A 21,611-nucleotide genomic window follows, 5' to 3' on the forward strand; every position below is an offset into this window, starting at 1 on the left:
CATAGAATTTAAACGTTAAAATGATTTAATTTTTTGACTGAAAGTGGAAGGGTTCCCTCCCAATAAAGGAGGTGAAGACCGCCATTCATGTGTGTAAACTAGGTTCTATGTGACCACGAGTGCTCTGACCATGAAGGAATCATTGGCTTTTCCCTTTTGGCCATGTCTTGAATCCCTCCAAGCTGCCTAGTTGCTGAGTCATGAAGGCCACTGCCTGAAACGAAGAGGAGGAAGATACACACGCACAAGCCACATCTACACGAAGGTATGGATGTATTTGTCTTAATGGGTAAAACCATTCCAGATGGATAAGTACAGGATATCTAGAGCAAATGTGTGCTCTTGTGGAGAGAAAGTGTGCCACGTAAATCATTTCTGCGGCCTATTCAGCTACTCAGCAGCATTTCAGCTTTCTGTGTTTCCTTCCCCACCCACCTACCCACCCACTGAAAGTGGTTTCTCTTCCTGGGGGATAGGATTCTATGCTAAAGATCCCTACTGCTTGTGCACATCGACTTCATGCCCTTCTGTTTTTTTAGCCATCAGTGGAATCTCCTTGCAAAAGCATGTTATCAAATGCTTCTTTTGTTTGAGGCCAAATAATTGTCGTAACACATTTCCATCATGAACCTCTCTGCTATGAGTTCCTGGGATTTTAAATGGACTGGCGGGTGCGGGTCCATAGGGCAGCCACAGCTCTGTTCGAGCTGCACGAGAGCAGAATCACTCATGCATTATGTGCTCCCAAAGCTGGTTCAGGGGCTTAGAGTTCATGGAAACCAATGGTTTTCAAATACAGCTCAGTAGGGCTCAGCTTTTACCTGTGGTACACAGTGGCTCCAAGGTACGATTTTGTTTGATCAAAGGGTTTCTCGGCTAAAAATTTAAATAAATTCAACTATTAAAACCACAAACATGTCCTCTCATATATCAGATGAGGGAACTGAAGCCTCGGGGGTAAAGGAGCATTAATACAAAAAGCTGCTACATGCACGGGGTTTGGAATCAGGGATTCCGTTCCCAACCCTGTCATTTACTAACTATGTAACCCTGGGGAAGACACTGGTCTTGGTGCCCCCCACACACCCCCCACCCCAGGATACAGGAATATCACTGCTCATTGTAATGCAGTTTCTGTCATAAATTTAAGAAATATTGAGCTGTTCTAAAAACCAGTAATGCTCTCTGCATATGTCCATTTATTTGACAGGTATCTGAACGCATAGTAGATGCCAACTGTTTACTTGGCATCTCTTCTTGGAAATCTCAAGGATGCCCAAGCTTTTCATGCCCAGCGCTGCATACACAGTCTCTGTTTCCGAACCACCCAGGGTGTTCTAGCTCAGTGAATGGTACCAGCCTCCATCAAACTGTCTACCGAACATACCTAAAAAAAGCTCTCGAATCTCAACACCCTTCTCTTCGACCACATACAGCCCGTGTAACACCAAGCCCTGCTAATTTGCCCTTCTAAACACCTCGGTACCTCTGCACCTTCCCCACTTTTTCCACCTGTCCCACCACGCTAACCACGTCTCTGTCCTCTCCCTCCGAGGCACCTTGTGATGGCCTCCTGCTCTCTGACATGCACTCACCCACTGACTTCTGCATCAAAGTTTGATGTTCTTCCCCAAGGTGCCTCTCCTGACCTCCCTGACCCTCCTGACCTCCTCAACCTCCCCCTGCATGGATTTGCTCACAGTAGCCTCTCCTTCACATGATTAAAATGTCATACGATTCATGGCTGGCTTTCACATCAACTAGAAACTCCAGAAAGGCAGAGATCCAACTCTGTACCTCACCCACTGTATGGCCCTGGGTGGCTGACTTTCCTCCCCTGAAATTCATGACCACGAGTCTCCTTAACCATGAAAAGTGGGAAACAGCCACGTACCTGAAAAGTTGCTTTAGCTTTGACAATCTGTGAATTGTTTGGATAACTCTATCCGTATCATTATCTATATACATGTACATGGATAAAAATACATACACATATACATATTTAGACATACATACGTGGTTGTTTATCGAGAGATATAGGCGCGCGCACACACACACACACATGCACACACACACGCACACACAGACTCGGGAATCAATACAAGTACCTTTGACTCTCCATTCTCCAGAGGCTTCTATGTGCTATGTGGCATTACTCTCTCTGTCTTCTGGGTACAATGCAGACAATACATCTTAGGACCACAAACTCAATCATGCGATTCATTATTCCATTCAATGGAGACTGAGTACCTACTCCATGACAGCTCCTAGACCTGGCTCTGGTCCCTCCCACGTGAAAGAGCTGGCGTCACTGAACAGTCCCTCACAGTGGTCCTAATTCTGGCTAGACAGTTTTCTTTTCTAGGCTTGGCTCAGGGCCACGGATGCAGTACGACCACGTTAGGCTCTCTACCTGAATTCTCCAGGTCCTTATAAGCTTCGGCCCAAGACTTGGCCATGTTGGCCAGCGTGTACTCCATGATCTGGATGTCGGTGATGGGGCAGTTGCACTGTGGGAACTCCTCTGCACACTGACATCTACACTGGCTGTTCTGGCACACATACTCTCCCTCACCATTGCACATGATGTAGCTCAAGGCCGACTGGACAAACTTCTCTTGCAGATACTGAGGGAAGATTATCTGAAGACCTGTTCGAGAACAGCAAGAAGGGGGAAAAAAAGAAAGGTTAAAAAAGGTGTTTCATTAACAGGTTTGAAAGGTGAAACATAGGAATCTGAAGCTGTTAGCTTTCTCCCTGTGTACTGTAACCCAAATATTTCTGGGCCCGCCTAGATCCACACAGGGTCCGGTTGGTGAGGCCTCCAGCTACACTGTGTGTACTTAAACTTCTCAAGTCATGACCTTGGCCACCTCTGAAAGGCACACTCTAGTCCGTTATATTAGGACTGAGGCCACAGCCAGATCTGGTATATACCTTTTCCATTGTGGGAGAAAACCCTTCTTGAAAGCACAAGATTATTGTTTATTTTTTCTTGTTTCCTTCATTTCTTTTGTTCTCCTTTTCTCAAATATTGATGGACTCTATTTACGAAGCCCAAGTCCTGAGCTAGGCACTGAGTCTATAGAGATGAAAAAGACAAGATCCTTGCCCTTGGGGAGTTTACAGCATAATCAGCAGGGATAGACACAGACACACATCATCATAACACAGCTTTCTGGGCCTGGAGCAGAGATGGTCCAGACGAGGCAACTGGACAGAGAGGACTGCAAATAACCTTGCCAGGGCAGCAGGGAAACCTTTATAGAGGAGATGGCGTTTGGGCTTCTTGGAAGGTAAATAAGAGATCACCATGTAAAAAAAAGGAACAGGAAGCACATTCTAAAGAGGGTACCAGCAAGAATAAAGATGTATATGTCTGGGAGTTGCTGGTGAAAAAACGAATTTGGATGGGTGGGGTGCATTGCTGTCGGGGAACATGTGTCAGAGGCGAGTGGAGGCCAAAGTGCACAGGGCTTTCTTGTATGCTAAGGGATTTGGACTTCAACCTGTGGATAATGGGATACTTTGGTAAATTTCAAGGATACGAGTGATAAAGAAAAGTGCTATAATTTCATAAGAACAGGGCATCATAAAAATAATATCAGTGCAGAATCCCATCAGAGAGGATTAATTTTTTTTTTCTTCCTAGCTGTAAACACAAAGAAGCAAAGGCCCATGGAGGAGAAGTGACTAGCCCAAGGCTATAGGATGAACACTCCGGACCACACCTCATAATCTTGTCTCTATATCTGAGTAATTAAAGTCTTAATCTGGACAGCCAAGGATGGAGAAGGATCTATCTGGGCACATGCACTACTCATGTACCTCTGAGATGTCATCACAGCAGGCTATTGACTAGGGTGCCCAAAAAGAAGGACAACTCTGGGCTAAATTAATTCACGAAAGACATCTCTCCCCACCTCGTCTAGTGCCGCGGACAGTTTCAGCTACCAGTGCATATAGGGGTAATGGTTTAATGACCCATTGTGTAAAAAGTAACTGTGTTCTTTGGATTAAATGTTTTTCTTATTCATGTTTTAGGGACACACCCTCATCCTACTCATCAGGGGCTTGCTGAATCTGCTCGGCATGTCTTTCATTGTACTTCACAGTTGTGTTTCTAGAATTTTATCTTTCCCTCTCTCACTTTCAATTTTTTAAAAAATGAAGCCCCATCATTTCAACCTGTCTTCATCTGGCAGCTAAAAACAACTGTGTTCAGAGAGGCATTGTGGGGTGGGGCGGGGGGGTGCCTGGGTGGCTCAGTCGGTTAAGCATCCGACTTCGGCTCAGGTCATGATCTCACGGTTCAGGAGTTCGAGCCCCGCGTCAGTCTCCGTGCTGACAGCTCAGAGCCTGGAGCCTGCTTTGGATTCTGTGTCTCCCTCTCTCTCTCTCTCTGCCTCTCCTCCAGGAGTGCTCTCTCTCTCTCTCTCTCAAAAATAAATATTGAAAATATTTTTAAAAAGGCATTGTGGGAAAGAGGATGATGTGTTCGGCACACCTCACTGCAGGGATGCAGAAGGTAGTTAAAAGCTGGGCATCGCTAGTCAGGCTTCTCTACTTACTACCTAGACATCTCAGGTAAGTCACTCAAGCTCTCTAAGCCTCTGCTTTTTCTTTTGTAAAACAGAGGTGCTTTTAGGTTGTTGAGAGGGCTAAGTGAAGGAATCCTTGCAAATCGTCACAACAGTTCCTGGGCACACGGCAAGCACCCAGTAAATGCTATTCGTTCCCATTTCTGACGATGATGATGATGACGGCGATGCTATGATGATGAAATCCCTCCTGTGATTGACGTTTTTTAAAGTTTCAACAGAACCTTCAGGATACATGAACGATAGCTGTGGGCAATCAGAAGAAAATCCTCAGCAGGCAGTCTGGAGTTATTTGTAGAGAAGGGTTTAGAATTCTGTGCCTGTTGAAGCAGCATGGTGGGGGGGGGGCAGTGGGGAGACGGCTATTCTAGAAGGTGGATCCATATCAGTATGGGTGAAAGGGGTTCTAACAGACAGATGGAGCTACAGGGCTTGGGCACCGGCCGGCTGCAAGAATGGGTGAACTCCACACCAACGAGCAAGGGGTCTGCACGAGTTTGAGTGATTGCTGGGAAGGGCCCGCAGCATAGGAGCAGGATACGAACACCAAACGATGGGGCCAATCACTAGAGCGAGTCCCTGCTCAACTAAGTCTACAATTCTTTCAGAGCATGCATTCCTGAGTCACTTTATCTGTATCAGGGTTTTTCGCTTCCAAAGCAAAATTTATTTTTAGCTGATCCCAATCCCCTATAGGCATCTGAGTCTACGGATTGGGGTTAAGTTTCTGTTGGAACTCTATAGACTATACTCTCAGTCCTATTTTTCTAGCTTGCTCATCATTTTCTTTCTCCCTTTTGTAGGGGATAAAATATTCTATTCTTGGTCCCAGCCCAAAAGGAATTTGGGGAGAGCATTTTTAGAAAATTGCGTCAAATCATTTCTCCGTTTGGCAAGGATACAAAAGGCAGTATTACCTACCCCGTTTAATGCAACTGAAAACAGATGAAGTTTTGGGTTGGGGGGTTTCTGGGAGCAGCTGAAACACAAAACTGATTGCTCTTTAAAAATGGAAACTCAGATCATGCCGAGCTGTCTCTGAGGCAGAATCTCCTGGGCAATTTTGAAAGAGAATAATGAAGACATAGCAATTAAAAAGCACTTTTCTGCAAAATGTCATTACTGTTTAAAGTTACATAACCATTTCTACGGCAGCGGAGGTTCACACAGCAGTCACCGCCGCAGTCGTCTCCTGATGACCTGTGTCCAACAAAGAGGCCCATTGCTGACCTCCTAGGTTGGCGCCTGAGTACCACCGGCTTCAATGGGAGTCATAAATAACTTGGAGGGAGATTTGGCCTGTGGAACCACTGTTTGAAAGATATACAGCTGCCGGCTGGGGTGGAATATTCTGGCCCCACAGTTCCCAAAGACACACAGAGAAATAGAGAGAGAGAGAGACAGGCTGAGAAAATCAGAGACAGAGAGAGGTCACCATTATGGGCGAGCCTCAAAACACCCAAGAAGGCGATGGCTGAGAGTTTCACTTGCACACCCAGTGACTCGTGCTGAACATATGGGATATCTCCCCCAATCTCATTATACATTTTTTTTTTTTTTTTTTACAAAAAATCTTGTTATACTTTAAAATGGAATGTGTCTCTGTTCCGCGAAGTGAGTGGGCAATGTAGATATGGGAACATCCACATCATCTTCTTTCTCTTTTCCTAATTTTTGCCCTGTCTCCCTTAGTCCTCCTCCCACCTCACCTTCAAGGCAGACATCTCAGGATATTTCTTGTGTTTTACATCCAGTCTTTGTGTGTGGAGGAAGGATTTCTCCTCTGTGTCACACGATAGGCTATCTCTATTTCCTCGTTTCCTCTCTCCTTATTTCTTAATATTCTATTCCTTTGTTTTTTTTTTTTGAAATACACCAGGCATCCTTCTCTTTCCTGGTCCTTCCCTTGTGCTGGTCTTGTTCTCCCTAGAGTCTTTGCAAGTGTACCTCCCAGGGCCAAGAATATTCTTTTCCCAGATCTCTGCATGGCTCCCTTGTCCTGCAATCCAGACCTTCCCAGATGACCCATATTAAAAAAGCCTCTTCTATTTTCATCATAGAATTAGCTACTGACAGAAATCCTCTTATGCATGTGTTTTCGTATTTGTTTTCATCTTCCCCATTAGGGAGTGGGCTTCCGGGGGACAGGAGCCCTGTCTGTCCACTATAGATCCCCCAGAGTATAAATTAAGGCCAAGGCCAGTATAGGTTTTCATTCAACAACCATTCTCTTTTTCACCCCAACTGAAAAACAAAAAACAAAAAAACAAAAAACAAAACAAAACATTGGTCTCTAAAAACTCTGAGGATATTGGAATTGGCCCTAAGTTGGCCTAAAGCCCCACAACCAAACTAAGAGACTCAAGATTCAAATCCCAGAATTCTGAGTTCCGAAACCCTTACGGGCCCTCCCAGCTCTCTGGCATGAAAGACTGAAAACTGAGACAAACTCCTGCCTCAGTGTTCTCAAGGTGGCCCTGGCCCAGGGTGGCCTCTGCAGGTGTCTTAGCCTCTCTCTGAAATTCAGGCTACTTGCCTGTGAAGCTCCAATCCCAGGGCTGTTGGGAAGAATAAATAAATGGGAAAGGCATAAAGGGCACCCAGCAAGAGCCTGGCTGCTATGGGCTGAATGTTTGTGACCACCCCCACCCTCTCCCCCCTCTCCCCTGCCCAGTTCACATGTCGCAGCCCTAACTCCCAGAGTTATGGTATCGAGATGGGGCCTTGGCTGGTCATTGGGTTTACATCGGGTCACAAAAGTGCGGCCTCCGTGGTAAGATTAATGGACTTGTAAGAAGAGTACGAGACAGGAAAGCCCTCTCTCTCCCTCTCCCTCCATGAGCACACACTAAGGAAAAGCCACGTGCACACGCAGTGAGAACACAGCTGTCCACAAGCCAGACACCGAATGGGCCGGCATCGTGGTCTTTGACCTCCAGCCTCCAGAACTGTAGAAACGAAGGCCTCTCACTTCAACGATCCAGTTTTTGCATTTTGTTATAGGAGCCCGAGCAGATGGTTAGCATAATTAAGTGTTCAGTAAACGCTAGGTCCCCCCATTTATGCCACATCAGAACATAATCCACTCCCTGAACCAAACTTGAGTCGTTCTTGGAAACATCCTCCTGAGTAGCCCCCTTTGGACCAGTAGGAGACATGTCCAGAGTGCATCATCTCTTAGTACCATTACAGGAATTACCACGGGTCTCCATTTTTCATCCTTCCATTTGGTTATACTTGAGCGAATCTTCCTCCCTTTCATCTTTCCTTCTTTTCTTCTCTCCTCTGTCTTCTTTCAACACGTAGGCCCTCCCGTGTGCCAGTAACTGCGCCATGGACACTGGGGTGAAGAAAGCAGGCATTCCCTGCCCTCATGGACCTCACGGCTTAGTGAAAGAAGCAAACATGCAAACAAGCTGCTTGGATGCACGGAGACCAGGGCTCTACCCAAAGCACGAGGTTGCTCAGGGACCACAAAGGAAAACACCTAACCCAGGCTGGATCAGGGGCAGTCACAGACACTCTCCTGCAGAAAGTGGCTTTTGGGCTGGGACCTAATGGACTCACAGGAATTAGAGGATGAGGAGTCCACAAGAAGAGCAGTTTAGAAAGTGGGAACAGCGGGGAGTGGAGTAGAAGAAACAAGAAGAAAGTGGGAACAGCATGTACAAAGGACTCAAGCAACAGAACTCCTTCCAACTAAGAACCTACCTGACCATCACCTTCCTTTCTGAATAAGGTTCACCTTTTTTTGTTTTTGTGTTTGTTTCCAGGTTCCCTAGAGAGGAGATGAAAGCTTTCTCACTGCCTCAGAGAAGATCAAGACTCCTAAGGGAAGAATGACAGCGGGCAGAGATCTGCCAGCTTATTAGAGGAACAGCACTGTTTACAGCAACAGAGGTCAAGGATCCTTGTCCATTACAGACCAAGAGTTTAGCTGGGAGTCAGAAAAAGCAAAGAGGGCTCACTGCATTGTTGATTTTCAACCACTGGGGAGCACTAAAGTAACAGAAGAACTTTCTGGGGACCCCTACATTGAATTCCTTGGTACCTTCAATGACACGGTCAGTACAGCTGTCTGAAGCAGACACCTGGTCCAGGTGACGGCTCGGTGAGCTAGAGAAAAGAGGACCCAATCAACAAAAGCTGAAAGTACCTCTAAGATCTGCCGAGGGTAGTCCAGCCTTCATCTCTGACCCTGATCTGCTCTCTTTTGCTGTTAGGAACTCTGAGCCTCCTTCTCTTTTTTCAACAAGTAGTACGTGGGGATTTGTTGGAGGAGATGCTTCCATTTTCCAAGGACACCAAGGGGCTACTTGGAGATTCAAAACTAAAGCATAAAACCCAAGTACAAGAGACAAAGGTCCGAACCGATGATTGAAACGTAAAAAGCAGCATCACGTCTGGAACACAGTAGGTGTTTAATAAATATATCTTACATTTTGAAGAAGCCAGTCATCTATTATGAACATGAAAGAAAATGACTCTGGAGACAATAATTAGGGAAGACTTCGTGATGTGTGTGGGATGTGGGTAGATCTTGAAACAGAAGCATGGTTTTTAATAGATACAGAGGGAGCCCCAGCATTCCCTGCAGAGGGTGTACCTTGAGCAAAGACGAGTCAGTGTGTGAATACCTTGTATCAATCAAAGTCTTGTTCAAGGCAAGGACCATATATCTTTCTGGTTTTGCTTGTTTGTTTGCTTGCTTGTCTTTTGGATGAACTTTATTTTATCTTATCGTAATTACCTAAAATAGTAGTAGTTTTGATGGATATACTCTTTTCTGACCTAGTTCATTACGTATTAAATTCACTTTTTTTTTTTTTTTTTTTTTTTTTTTTTGGTGCTAAGAGGAAAAGGGAAAAAAATACAAGAAGTCTATTTTGGTTGAGTGGCAATATTGTTCTCTCCTGTGCTTGCATCAGAATGTGGCCCCCTGTTGATATCTCTGAGCGCTATAGAAGGCTGGCTGTTGCCTGGTACCCGCTAAGTTCTGCTTGTCAAATTCTGTCCATTTCCGAAAAGCACGGGTTGGGGAGAACAAGAAGTGCACCTTTCGCAGAAAGTCAGCCTGATCCCCTTCCTTGTGAAAGCCCAGGGATCTCAGACTGGCAGATAAAGGACTTTATGGCTCCAACAGCCATTCTGAACTCCAGTGTAATGAAGGCATGCAGGTCAATTACCCATCTGTTTGTGTTTCTATTGCTGTGAATTACAGTATCCATCGCTGACAGCTCATTGGAGTGGAATGAAAATAAGACGATAATTCACCGGGTGAAACCGTGCAGAAAGGGCGAAAAGGCTATGATCTCATTCAGAAGTTCAACCCTGTCTCCGTGATGGGTCATTTGCACTGGGAGAAATGAAGAAAGGCAGCTACCTGGGGGGAAAGTGGGTGGGTTCTGGCGCCCCCTTCTGGACAGAGTAACCTTTGTGTTCCCAAGGATCATCATCCATTCTGCGGGATCTTAAGGAATAGACTTGGAACCCTTAGATGCAAGATTGGGGTAAATGAAGTTCAGCACAATAAAAGCAAAACCTTTTTACCATCAGGAGTTTTGAGGGATGAAACAGGTTGCCTTAGTAGGTAGAAGACTCCTCATCATCGGAAGCATACAAGCACAATTTAAAGAACCCAGGGCCCAAATGGCATGTGGTTATCACTAACCCATATTCAGTTCTCCTCCCTTTGCGGTGTCCTCTCTTTGAAAAAATTACACACACCCCACCCTCCGCACTCAGATGGGTTCACGTGACACACTTTGGCTGATGAAATGTGAGCGCAGGTGAGGGGTACAACTTTCCAAAGCAGAGCTATAAGAACCAACATGTGGGCTCATCGGTTTCTCTGTCCCACCACCACGGAAAACAGCCATATTCCACATAGAGGCCACCGGAGGAACAGAATCACAATTGACTTGCGACCATGATGCAGCGTAAGCAAGAAATGAGCCTTTTCTCTTGCCAGCCACTGAGATTCAGGGATTGTTCGTTAGCACAACACAACCAAGCCTATACAGGAGTTGGCAAACTATGGCCCATGGGCCAAATTGACCTGCAGCTTATTTTTGTAATTAATTTTATTGGAACACAGCCACACAGATTCGTTTCAGTACTGTCTATAGCTGCCTTCACATTACAATGGAAGAGCTGAGTGGTAAGAACAGAGACAACAAAGCCTAAAACATTTACCATCTGGCTCTTTGCAGAGAAAGTTTGCTACCTCCCCTGCTAGCTGACCATTAAGGTCCCTCCAATCTTGATTTTCTATGCATCGACTCTGTGCTGTTGTTCATTCACTTATTTTTATTTACTTTTTAAAATGTTTATTTATTTATTTTGAGAGAGAGAGAGAGAGAGAGAGAGAGGGAGGAGCAGAAAAAAAAAAAAAAATCCCAAGTAGGCTTCAACAGTCAGTGCCGAGCCTGACGTGGGGCTTAAACCCACGAAACGCAAGATCATAACCTGAGCCCAAATCAAGAGTTGGACGCTTAACCAACGGAACCACCCAGGTGCCCCATTAAATGACAATTTGAACTTTGAAAAAGCAAATATGGTCGGACTAAGCTATGAAATCACCAAGGATAAGGAGGCCAACATATATTTTAAATTCAATTTCCCAGGGGCGCCTGGGTGGGTCCGTCGGTTGAGTGTACGACTTCAGCTCAGGTCATGATCTCTTGGTTTGTGAGTTTGAGCCCCGCATCGGGCTCTGTGCTGACAGCTCAGAGCCTGGAGCCTGCTTCAGATTCTGTCTCCCTCTTTCTCTGCCCCTCGCCTGCTCACATTCTGTCTCTCTCTCAAAAACAAATAAACATTAAAAAAAAACTAAATTCAATTGCCTAAAATTTCAACATGAAGATACCCTTACAGAGGGTGTTAAGAAGAGGTTGATTCTATTTAATTATAAGCTTCTTCACAGAATTCATGATAAAAACCCAAACCTGACACCTATCATACCCTGTGCTACCAGATCCCCAGATCAGTTGATGTGTCCAAATCTTCTCTATTTCCCTTTTCTTGCTACAGCCTGCCACACCACAGCCACTGGCCCTCAAATGTAGAAAGTCCCCCCCGTTCAGATTTTGCCTCCAGCTCTTAGTAACCACAGGACCTTGGGAAGTTAAGATCAAGAGGCTTAACTTCTCTGATTCTCAATTTCTCCATGAGAGCTTCCATTGTGGGGGTGCATGTAAAAATCAAATAAACCATTTTGTATCTTGTGGTGGTATCTTGATTACAGGACGGATATTTCAAATTCATAGAACTCTTCACCTCGAAAGGGTGAACTTCTCTGTATGTAAATTAGACCTCAACGGTCTGGAGAAGAAAATCAATCAGATCACACACGCGAACCTCTTGGTACAGGACAGTTGCTCGACTAACGTCATTTCTTGTCCTCCCCCTGTTTTCTACTGCTTTCCCTGGAGGCCTTTGGCAATCTCAGACACACCCTCTGTCGGTACCCAGAAACACCTTGCACACTTCTCAAATTTTAATAGAACACCTATCACACCATATTATGTGCTTGTGTTCATGCTCCTCCTGGTCTGTGATCTCCTTGAATGCCAGAGGCAATGCCTCGTTCGTGTTCCATCTCCCTGTCAGCTATAACACATTAGTAGGTTCCCAGTCAGTGTGTTTGAATGAAGCTGAGTTTAGACAGAACATGTTTCAGGGAAGACCGTGGTTTTCTTCTGCCCTGTGCTTGGCATGCTCCTCCTCTCTACAGCCCTCCTTCCTGAGCAGGCCCTGTGTCACCTCCCCCATCAGAGCTTGAAATCTCGAGCTACTTCAACTTTGACGCAGTAGTGACAAGAACAGGTGTTCAGAAACATCTGAGTAAAAAAAAAAAAAAAAACACAGAGACAAAAAAAAAAAAACAAAAAAAAACCAAAAAAAAAAAAAAAAAAACAAAAAAAAAAAAAAAAAAAAACAAAAAAACATCCTAAGAGAAGAATGCTGCTGAAGGTGTTTCTTTTTAACACATACTTTGTTTCGGATCCATTGGTACAAATTATGATTCTTGAGAACTATAACTGTTTCCTATATTTCTTGGCATTCTTTCCAAGATACCAAGCAAGATCACAGTAGGTGTGCAAACATAAAACTGCTCAGTCCAGCAACTATTAGTGAAGTCTGTCCACCCGCCAACTTACTGAGCCAGGTGCTATCCTAGATGCTAGATGTGGAAAATGAATAAAGCACAATTTTCTGATCTCGGGAGCTCCAGTTGGGTGAGAGAACCAGATTCATGAAGATAAAATTATAATAACACACACATGCAAATGTATGCAAGATTCAGTAGGAGAAAAAAGAAGAAACTTCAACTTTTATCAGAGTAAAAGTGTCCAGAAGAGTTATTTTGGACAAGACTGAACCGAAATGGTATGAACAGTCAAGCATTTTCCAAGTTGTATGCTGCAGAGCCTTAGATCTGCAAGTGTAACCAGGATAAAATATATTCAGGAAACTCCATATTTAATCTACCTCTTGAGACTCATAATGTATATTAGCATAGTTAAGGCACTGAGAAGTCCTGCAGTAAATAAGTGCGGTTTATGCTAGTTAATACTGATGTTTCAGCATTATTGAGCTTTTTTAAGTTACTGCATGGTAACAAATAACCTCAAAATCACAGCAGCTTATAACCACAAAGGTTTATTTCTTGCTCTGTTTCATGTTGGCTGGGCTTTGGCTCTGCTCCAGACGTCTTCTTCATTTTGGATCCAGACTTGAAGGAGCAGCTTTGCTCAGGGGTATGCCATTATCATGACAGAAGGAAAAGAGCAAAAGCCAAGCCAGACAACGTCTCCTCATGCTAAGGTGGGGCATGGGTTATGTCCTCCCACATTCTATTGGCAAAAGCGAATCACATGGCCAAGTGCGATGCCAACTAGCCGGGAAGTATACATCTCCCACAGGACAGCACCGCCAGTCACACGGGGACGCACTGGTGTATATAATCCTTTTAGGGGAGGGAACAATGGGATAGATTAACTTGTTTTTGCATCAAACCTTTTCTTAAAAAAAATTCAATTACCATATGATCCAGTGATTCCATTGTTAAGGTATACAGCCCAAAGAATTGCAGACAGGCATTCAAACAAAAACTTGTACACCAATGTTCCTAGCGGCACTATTCACGATGGTCAATAAGTGGAGACAATCTCCAGGTCCACCAGCCCATGAATGGGCAAACAAAATGTGGTATATCTATGCAATCAAACATTAATTCGGTCATAAAAGAACAAAGCACTGATACATGCTACAATACGGGTGACCCTTGAAAGCGTTCTGCTAAATAAAAAGAAGCCAGACACAAAAACCCCACATATTGTGCTACTGCATTTGTATGAAATATCCAGAAAAAGCAAATCCAGGAGACAGAGAGCAGACTAGTTGCCTGGGGCTGGAGGGAAGCGAGGTGGAGAATGACTGCTTATTTGAGGTTGTGAGAAAGCTCTGGGACTAGATAGTTGGTGACTGTTGCACAATAGCTGTGAGATGCTTAGCGTCCCTTAATGAATTGCACATTTTAAGATGGTTATGATGTTGAACTTAATGTAATACATACTTACCCTCATAAAAAGACTAAGATTCCAAATACATTGATGTGACAGTTCAAATTACTTTAAATCGGTACAAATTTATTGAGCACCTACTATGAGCTAAACACTGAACTCCAGAGAAGTGACTAATGAAGACATTAAAAAAAGGGTATGGCTTCTACTCTCAGGGATCTTAATTACAATTAAATAATGCCACGTCCAGTTTTACGCATAAGACAAGCTAGAACGTATCTAGGAGCAGAAAAAGAAAAGCACGTGGAGAGTGCTATGTTTGCAGTGTCAAAGGACAGCTTAGTTATGACCAAGATGAATTGTGACAGAAGAAAATAAGGATTGACTTAATTATCTTAAATACAAACAGGTGCCTTACCTACACGGAATCAATGAATTAATTTTCATGGGTGGTTTATTCAGGTTTGAGGTGCCCTGATGCCTGGTTTCTGCCCAATCAATGAGACCAACCAGGAGTTCAATGAGACACGGTTGTTAAAATAAACCAAATCACCACACTGACTGTTTATCGGCCAGGATTTCCTTGCTGTACGCCTGGCCATGAGTTCATTTGAAAAGTATAGACCCTGCATGACTACAATACCAAGAGATGAGGGGTGTCTAGGTGGCTTAGTCAGTTGAGCATCTGACTCTTGATTTGGGTTCAGGTCACGAGCTCATGGTTGTGAGATCGAGTCCCGCGATGGGCTCTGTACTGAGCGTGGGTCCTGCTTGGGATTCTCTCTCTCCCTTTCTCTTTCTCTCCCTCTGCCCCTTCCCCAACCATGCCTCTCACTCTCTCCCTCCATCTCTCTCTTTCAAAACAAAAACAAAAACAAAAACAAAACAGGGGTGAGTCCTGAGATCACGTCTCTCAACATCAGCTTAGATGCCATCAGCATTTCCATCACTTTCTGTACAAGTGTGAGTCTCGAGTTACCAAATGATTCCAGATGTCCCCAGGAAAGTGGCAGCACATTTTATAGTCATGCACACTGGGTATATTGCAAGGCCTTAGTAATCTGTGTTCTAGGGGTATGTGATCCTTCCTGGTTCTCAGTCTTTTTCAGAATATGACAATCGCTATAGAAATGGGGCACCTATAAACATATACAAGTTAGCAAGTAATTTTAGGAAAATCGTAGACTTTCCAAAGTAAATAGCAGAGCCTACAAGCACACAGAAAGGGTTATGGAATTAGTTGCTCTAATAAAAATCATGGTTATGAGTCATATGCTCCAGGTTGAGAAACAATATGGTTCAAGAGCATTGACATTGAAGGCACTTGGGTTCAAATTCTTATGCTGCCACCTACAAGACAGTCACTTAACATCTGTGAGCCTCAGTTTTCAAGTCTTCAAAATGGGTCTTTGGTGGGGTATACAGGAGATCTTGATATAAAGAAATGAGCTCTTTGCCCGGCAGATGAGAATCACGCAGTAAATCGTAAGCGTAAGTATTATTTTATATCCGCCCTATTGGTTTTTAGGTCAGGTGCTTTCTACATGTTTTCCAATGAAATGCAGAACAAAGGCTCTGCCACAGAGGTGTTTTTATGCCCGTTTCGTAGAGCAGAAGACCTAGAGAAGCTCAGAGGGTTAACTAGTCCAAGGTCTCATCACCATCAAGCCTGCCCTCCGGATCCTCCTGATTCTATCTGCGTTCCGACTGAGTCTTTAATTGACCCTTCGATCCACTTCCTAGGAGGAACTCCGGTTGTCCTCATCACAAGGCCGAGAACAGAGTGCTCCTGGGCGCATGAAGGAAAACCAGCTTGGATGTGGCCAACTGGGTGGACGTCAGCAGCCCCCTCAGTCATGAAGACACTGCCCTTTTATTCAGCGGGCCTTCCGGACAGAGCCGCGGGAAGGGAGAAACACGGAGCCCCATCAGTGCCTCCAGGCGCTGCTAATCAGACAAGAAGGGCCTAATCACAAGCCCCTGCCCGCACCCTGGTGTCTTTCTGTGGAGGACCCACCCCAAAGCTACCGACCGGCATTGGCAACAATCACTCGGCCTTCCACCCTGGGGGCCCGAGGCCACATGGGGTGAGAGGGGGTGAGAGAGGAGGGGTTTGTGGACAGAAAGACCTAATCATGTCCGGTGCCCCCTTCCTCTACTACTGCAGTTGGGCAAGGACTTATTCCCACCGTACCCACATCTAGAACTGTGCTGTGCTGACTCAAAGCCTCCCAGCAAAGTCAAGCAGGCTTGGGGCCCAGGCAACAGGGAACCAAAAGCCAGGGGGACCTTGGGAAGGTTACCTCTCTGGGCCTCAGTTTCTCCATCTGTTTGATGGGGAGCATGATCCTTATCTCTCAGTTGGTGGGAGGGCTGAAGTGGCTAATGGATATACACACAATGCCTAAGAGGGAGTAGCAGCAGAAAAAAGTATCATTTCTGACACTTCTACACTCTGTTCCTCTGTTTCTGCTACTTGTCGCAAGATGAGTTTGGGCATTTATGATGCCCAGCTACTGAGGAAAGGGATGGTTGATGCTACTTCTCTTCCTCAACCTCCTCCTCCCGCACCGTCCTCCCTCCTTCAAGTCCTTTCTGCCCTTCGCCCTCCTCCCTCTTCTGCCCTTCGCCCTGCTTCCTCAAGTCCTTTCCCCTCTTCTTCTCCCTCTCTCTCCTTTCCTCCACCTCCCTCTTCTTGGTCTCCTTCTGCCTTCCCCTAGTCCCCCTCCTTCCATTACTACTTAAACACCAATCATAAGGAAACACTCAATTCAGCAAACATGTATCGAGTTCCTATGTCCCCAGCACTGTTGAATATAATGAAAAACAAAGTTGGCAAGGCAAAAATCCCTTTTCTAAAGAAGACTATCATCTAATCTATAGAACAGGTAAAACCCAAACCCCCCCAAATATGTTGCAAGGTACAAGAAAACCAATAAATCATGCCAGAGAAGAGGTCTTAAAAGAGGCTTTTCAGAGGCGGTAGCATTTGGGAGATGAAGGGACATGACTCTTGCCTTAAAGATGTCAACTCTAGTGCCATAGGGAAAACGCATGTGCTTTGGGAGAAAGATCCTCGTCAAGTTCACCGATGCCTGCCATGCTACTACTCAGTTGACCACAATCTCCATTTTATGGAACATTCTTTTTATCTTCTTTTTTTAAGCTTATTTAGTTGAGAGAGAGAGAGAAAGTGCGAACGGGGGAATGGGGAAGAAGTAGAGAGAGAGGAAAAGACAGAAAACCGAGGCAGGCTCCACACTGTCAGAGCCCGATGCGGGGCTCGAACCCACGAACCATGAGATCGCCACCTGAGCCGATGTCGGACGCTTAACCGACTGAGCCACCCAGGCGCCCCAGTACCATTGTTTACTTGGCTTCCAGGACACCATACTCTCACCACTCCCTTTACACCTTCCCCAGCCACTTCTTAGCTTCCTTTTCCTTTTCCTGTTCCTCATTCTCATTCCATTATCCCAACCCTTCAATATGAAATTCTCCACTGCTCAATAACTGAATTCCTTCTTTTCGTTTCTATCTATACTCTTTTCCAAGGTCATCTTACCCAACCTCACATCATTAAACATCATCTCTATGCTAATTTAGATTTCTAGTCCTCCCCCCACCCCGACTTTCCAGATGCCCATTCAGCATCCACATTTGTATCTAGAACACACTTCTCAAACTTGGTTCGCCCAGTTCCTCATGTCGCAGCAAAAGTGACCCCTCCTGCAGCCTTCACTGTATCAGCAAAGTGATTCCATCACTGCGGTGGCTCAGGCCAAACTCTGGGGTCATCCTTTACTTCTCTCTTTCTCTCACAAACATTTCTAGTTCATCACCAAATGATGTCCGCACCACTTAAAAAATGCACCCGTAGGGCAATCATTCCTCACAACCCACATCACCAGCTCTCATGGTCCTGGCCGCCATTTTGTCTTACCTTGGTAAACACGACAGCCCCCACACTGGGTTCCTTTTATGTGTTCTTGCCCTCTGTGTAGTCTTTTCCACACAGCACTCATAGTGATTCATTTAAAATGTAAGTCAGGTCAGGTTACGCCACTGCCTGAATTTGCAATGGCTTCTCATTTCATCCAGAGTAGAAGTCTAAAGTCTTTTCCATGGTCTACAAATTTCTACATGACCTGTTCTCTCACCATCTCTCTGATTGTAAAGAAAATATATTTCTTTGTTTGCTTGTTTATTGTCTGCTCCCCTAACACCCACACACTAAATATAAACTCCAAAATGATGGAGACTTCGCTTATTCACGGCTATATATCCAGCTGTTAAAACAGTATCTGACATGTAGTTGATATTCAATAAATATTGCTAAATGAATGAATGTATGAATGAATAAATTTATGGATCATCCTAGATTTCAGCAAAATATTCTCTCTGCATCCCTTTCCACATCAGTGAGCTACCAAGGCAGAGCTCTGCTCTCTGTATACCTCACCAGATGGATACTAGATTAAATTACATGACAATGTCAGCAAAACACTCAATAGGCTTCTTGGAGAGAGAAGTATAAAAATAAGAAGTTATCATTATGCCATTAGCGTTATTACTACCAGTTTGGCTGTTGCTGTTTTGACTACTAATAGCCTGTGATCATTTCTATGATCCTTTCTCACTCCTCGTGTCCTTCTCCAAACCTCTTCTTTCTTTTTCCGATTTCCTTCCACCTTTGCCCTGTTCTGCGAACAGTTTATGAACCACCACAAGGTGAATGTCATTAGGGTGCCATTCACATCGTCCTCAATCCACTAAAATAAACCTCTGCAGAATCTCCCTTCCCAGCCTCCTTCAGCGGAATCAGGAGAGGAAAGAGGAAGAGAGAGCAGGAGTGTTTTGAGAAACAAAAGCTCTGAAGTCAGACTGTCAGGGTTAAATGTGGAGCTCAATCACTTACTGAGTGACCTCCCTCACCCCAGTTTCCTCACCTATGAAGTAGGGATGTTACTTATGCTTTCCTCCCAGGAATGGGGTGAGGATTCAAAACGTAGTAAGTGCAATTACATAATAAAATTAAATGGAAGTTAAAATGAATAAAAACAAACAAATAAACATGCATGTAATACAATTCAATGAACACAGGCCCTGGCACACTAGGAAGGGCTGGATAAATATTATCCATTGTTATTTCTGACTCCTCTGCCCTCAGTCCATGCGGCTGTCTTCTGGCTGGGCTGGACCACCTTCTGTTCTTCTACGTGTCTGCTTTATTCATGTCTTCTCTTTGCAGACGATGTCAAGATGGAGCACATTATTAAATAAATTTTTCATAGACGCATATTATACACACAGAAATGTATACATATAAATCACGTGCGTACAGTGCTATGAATTTTCACAAAGTAAACACACCCATGTGCTCCCATCCAGATCAAGAAACAGAACATTATAGATACCTCCAGAAACCTCTCCCATCTCCTGTCAGTCCCTTATTCTCCCTCCCCGAAGGTTAATGCTCTCTGAGCTACAAAAGCAACACATTTTTTTTTTTTTGGCTGTTTTTGACCCGTATAGAAATGGAATCAAATAGCGCATATTCTTTTGTGCCCAGCTTCTTTTACTTAATGTTATGTTCATGAGATTCTTCCATACTGTTGCAGAAAAGAATAGTTTATTTTCCCCCATTTCTGCATTGTAGCCTGTCATATGAATGCATGACAATGTATTTATCCATTTTCTTGTTGATGGGCAATTGGGGCTATTTCCATTTGTAGGTTATTTTGAATAAAGCTGCTATAAACAGCCATGTCCTTTGGTGAACATAGATGGCATTTCTGTTGTGCATATTCCCAAGAATTATAATTTCTGGGTCACAGGGCCAGGACATACTGAGTTTTTTGTAGATACTGCCAAAAGAGTTTTCCAAAGTGGCTGTACTGATTTATTCTCCCACAAGCAATGCAGGAGATGTTATAAATAAGTTTCCATTATAAGTTTCCATGTAAGTTTCCATTGTTCCACATCATCACTCCTTGATGTTGTCAGTGTTTTTCCTTTGAACCAGACTGATTGTGGGGTTAGCATACTAAATTGTGGCTTTAATTTACATTTTATGAGGGCTAGAAAAGTTAATCACCTTTTCAAATGTTTATCTGCCATTTTGATATTCTTGTTTGTGAAGTGCCTGTTCATGTCTTTTACCCATTTTCTTGTCTTACTGGACAGTCTGCCTTTTTCTTGTTGTTTTTAGGAGTTACTGATATATTTTGCACAGGGTTTTTTTTTTTTTTTTTTTTTTTTTGGTCAGATACATGTATCAAAAATCTTTCCTTCTACTCTGCAGCTTGTATTTTCATTCTATCAATAGCAGCATCTGATGAACAGAAATTCTTTTTTTTTTTTAATTGAGAGAGAGGGAGAGAGTGGGGGATGGGGCAGAGGAGGAGAGAGAGGAGAGAGGAGAGAGAGACAGAGAGAGAATCTTAAGCAGGCTCCATGCTAAGCATGGAGCCCGATGCAGGGCTTGATCTCATGACCCTGGAATCATGACCTGAGCTAAAATCGAGAGTTGGATCCTCAACTGATTAGGCCACCAGGTGCTCCTGGAAATTCTTAATTTTAATGTGGTTCAATGTATAAATCCTTTTCTTTATACCTACTGTTTGTTGTATCCTACTGAATAAATATCAGCCTATCCAAGAATCATGAGACAGTCTTCTGTCTTATATTTAAGAAGTTTTTTTTGTTTTACCTTCCACCAAGAGAATATTATTCTTCCTTAGATATTTTTTTCTTATGACTCCTCTACCTAGACAGGCCAAATGAATTACTCCCTTTTCTGAATCTCCATAATGGTATGCATTACTTTTATTATCTCTATTATATTATATATCGCCTTGAATCTTATGTATTTCCCTGCCCTTCCTCTCTATCTCATCCCCACACTCCATTCACCAGATTATCTAAATTCTTCATGGTCTTCTCACTAAATTCTGGTCATGATGCCAGCTAAATAACTCTAAAAGTGGTTGACGCCAGCTAAGTAACTCTAAAAGTGGTCTGTTTTTTTCAACCTCAACTGCTACCTTCATGGTCTGAATCTGTGACCTCTCATCTTCGGTACTGCAATAGCCCCTAATAGGTCATCCACCCTCAATCTACCCTGATCTAAGTAATTGGACACATGACAGCCAGAGTGATCTTCCAAAACATCAATCTCCTCATGCTACTTCCTTTTTAAAAACCTTTCCATGGTGCCCATGACCCTCAAATTAATGTTCGAGTCACTCATGTGCTGCACAGGCCTTCCAGGATCTGAAGGATTATTTCATCTTTCTCACCACTGATGTCTCTGCTTTAATCTCTTACGACATTTTCATTTCCTCAAATGCTCCTTCATAGATACTCATTGTCTGCCTCCATATCCATGACCCTGACCTCTTCGTCATCCTCCAGGTCCTATCCTATCCATCTTCTCCGATCCCCTGATAGGTTAAGTCCCCATACCATTTGGTACCATGAA

The 21,611-nt window shown here is 44.0% G+C and overlaps 1 protein-coding gene across 1 annotated transcript in view; it reads right to left on the bottom strand.

The window, feature by feature from the left end:
* The window catches only part of BRINP1 (BMP/retinoic acid inducible neural specific 1), a 125,465-nt gene that overhangs the window by 30,262 nt on the left and 73,592 nt on the right, over positions 1-21,611 (bottom strand). Inside the window, exon 5 of the mRNA XM_049627879.1 lies at positions 2,414-2,650. Coding sequence (XP_049483836.1) covers positions 2,414-2,650 — 237 coding nt within the window. The remainder of the gene's footprint in view (positions 1-2,413; positions 2,651-21,611) is intronic.

This window comes from Panthera uncia, chromosome D4 (genome assembly GCF_023721935.1).
Source record: "Panthera uncia isolate 11264 chromosome D4, Puncia_PCG_1.0, whole genome shotgun sequence".
Lineage (NCBI taxonomy): Eukaryota > Metazoa > Chordata > Mammalia > Carnivora > Felidae > Panthera > Panthera uncia.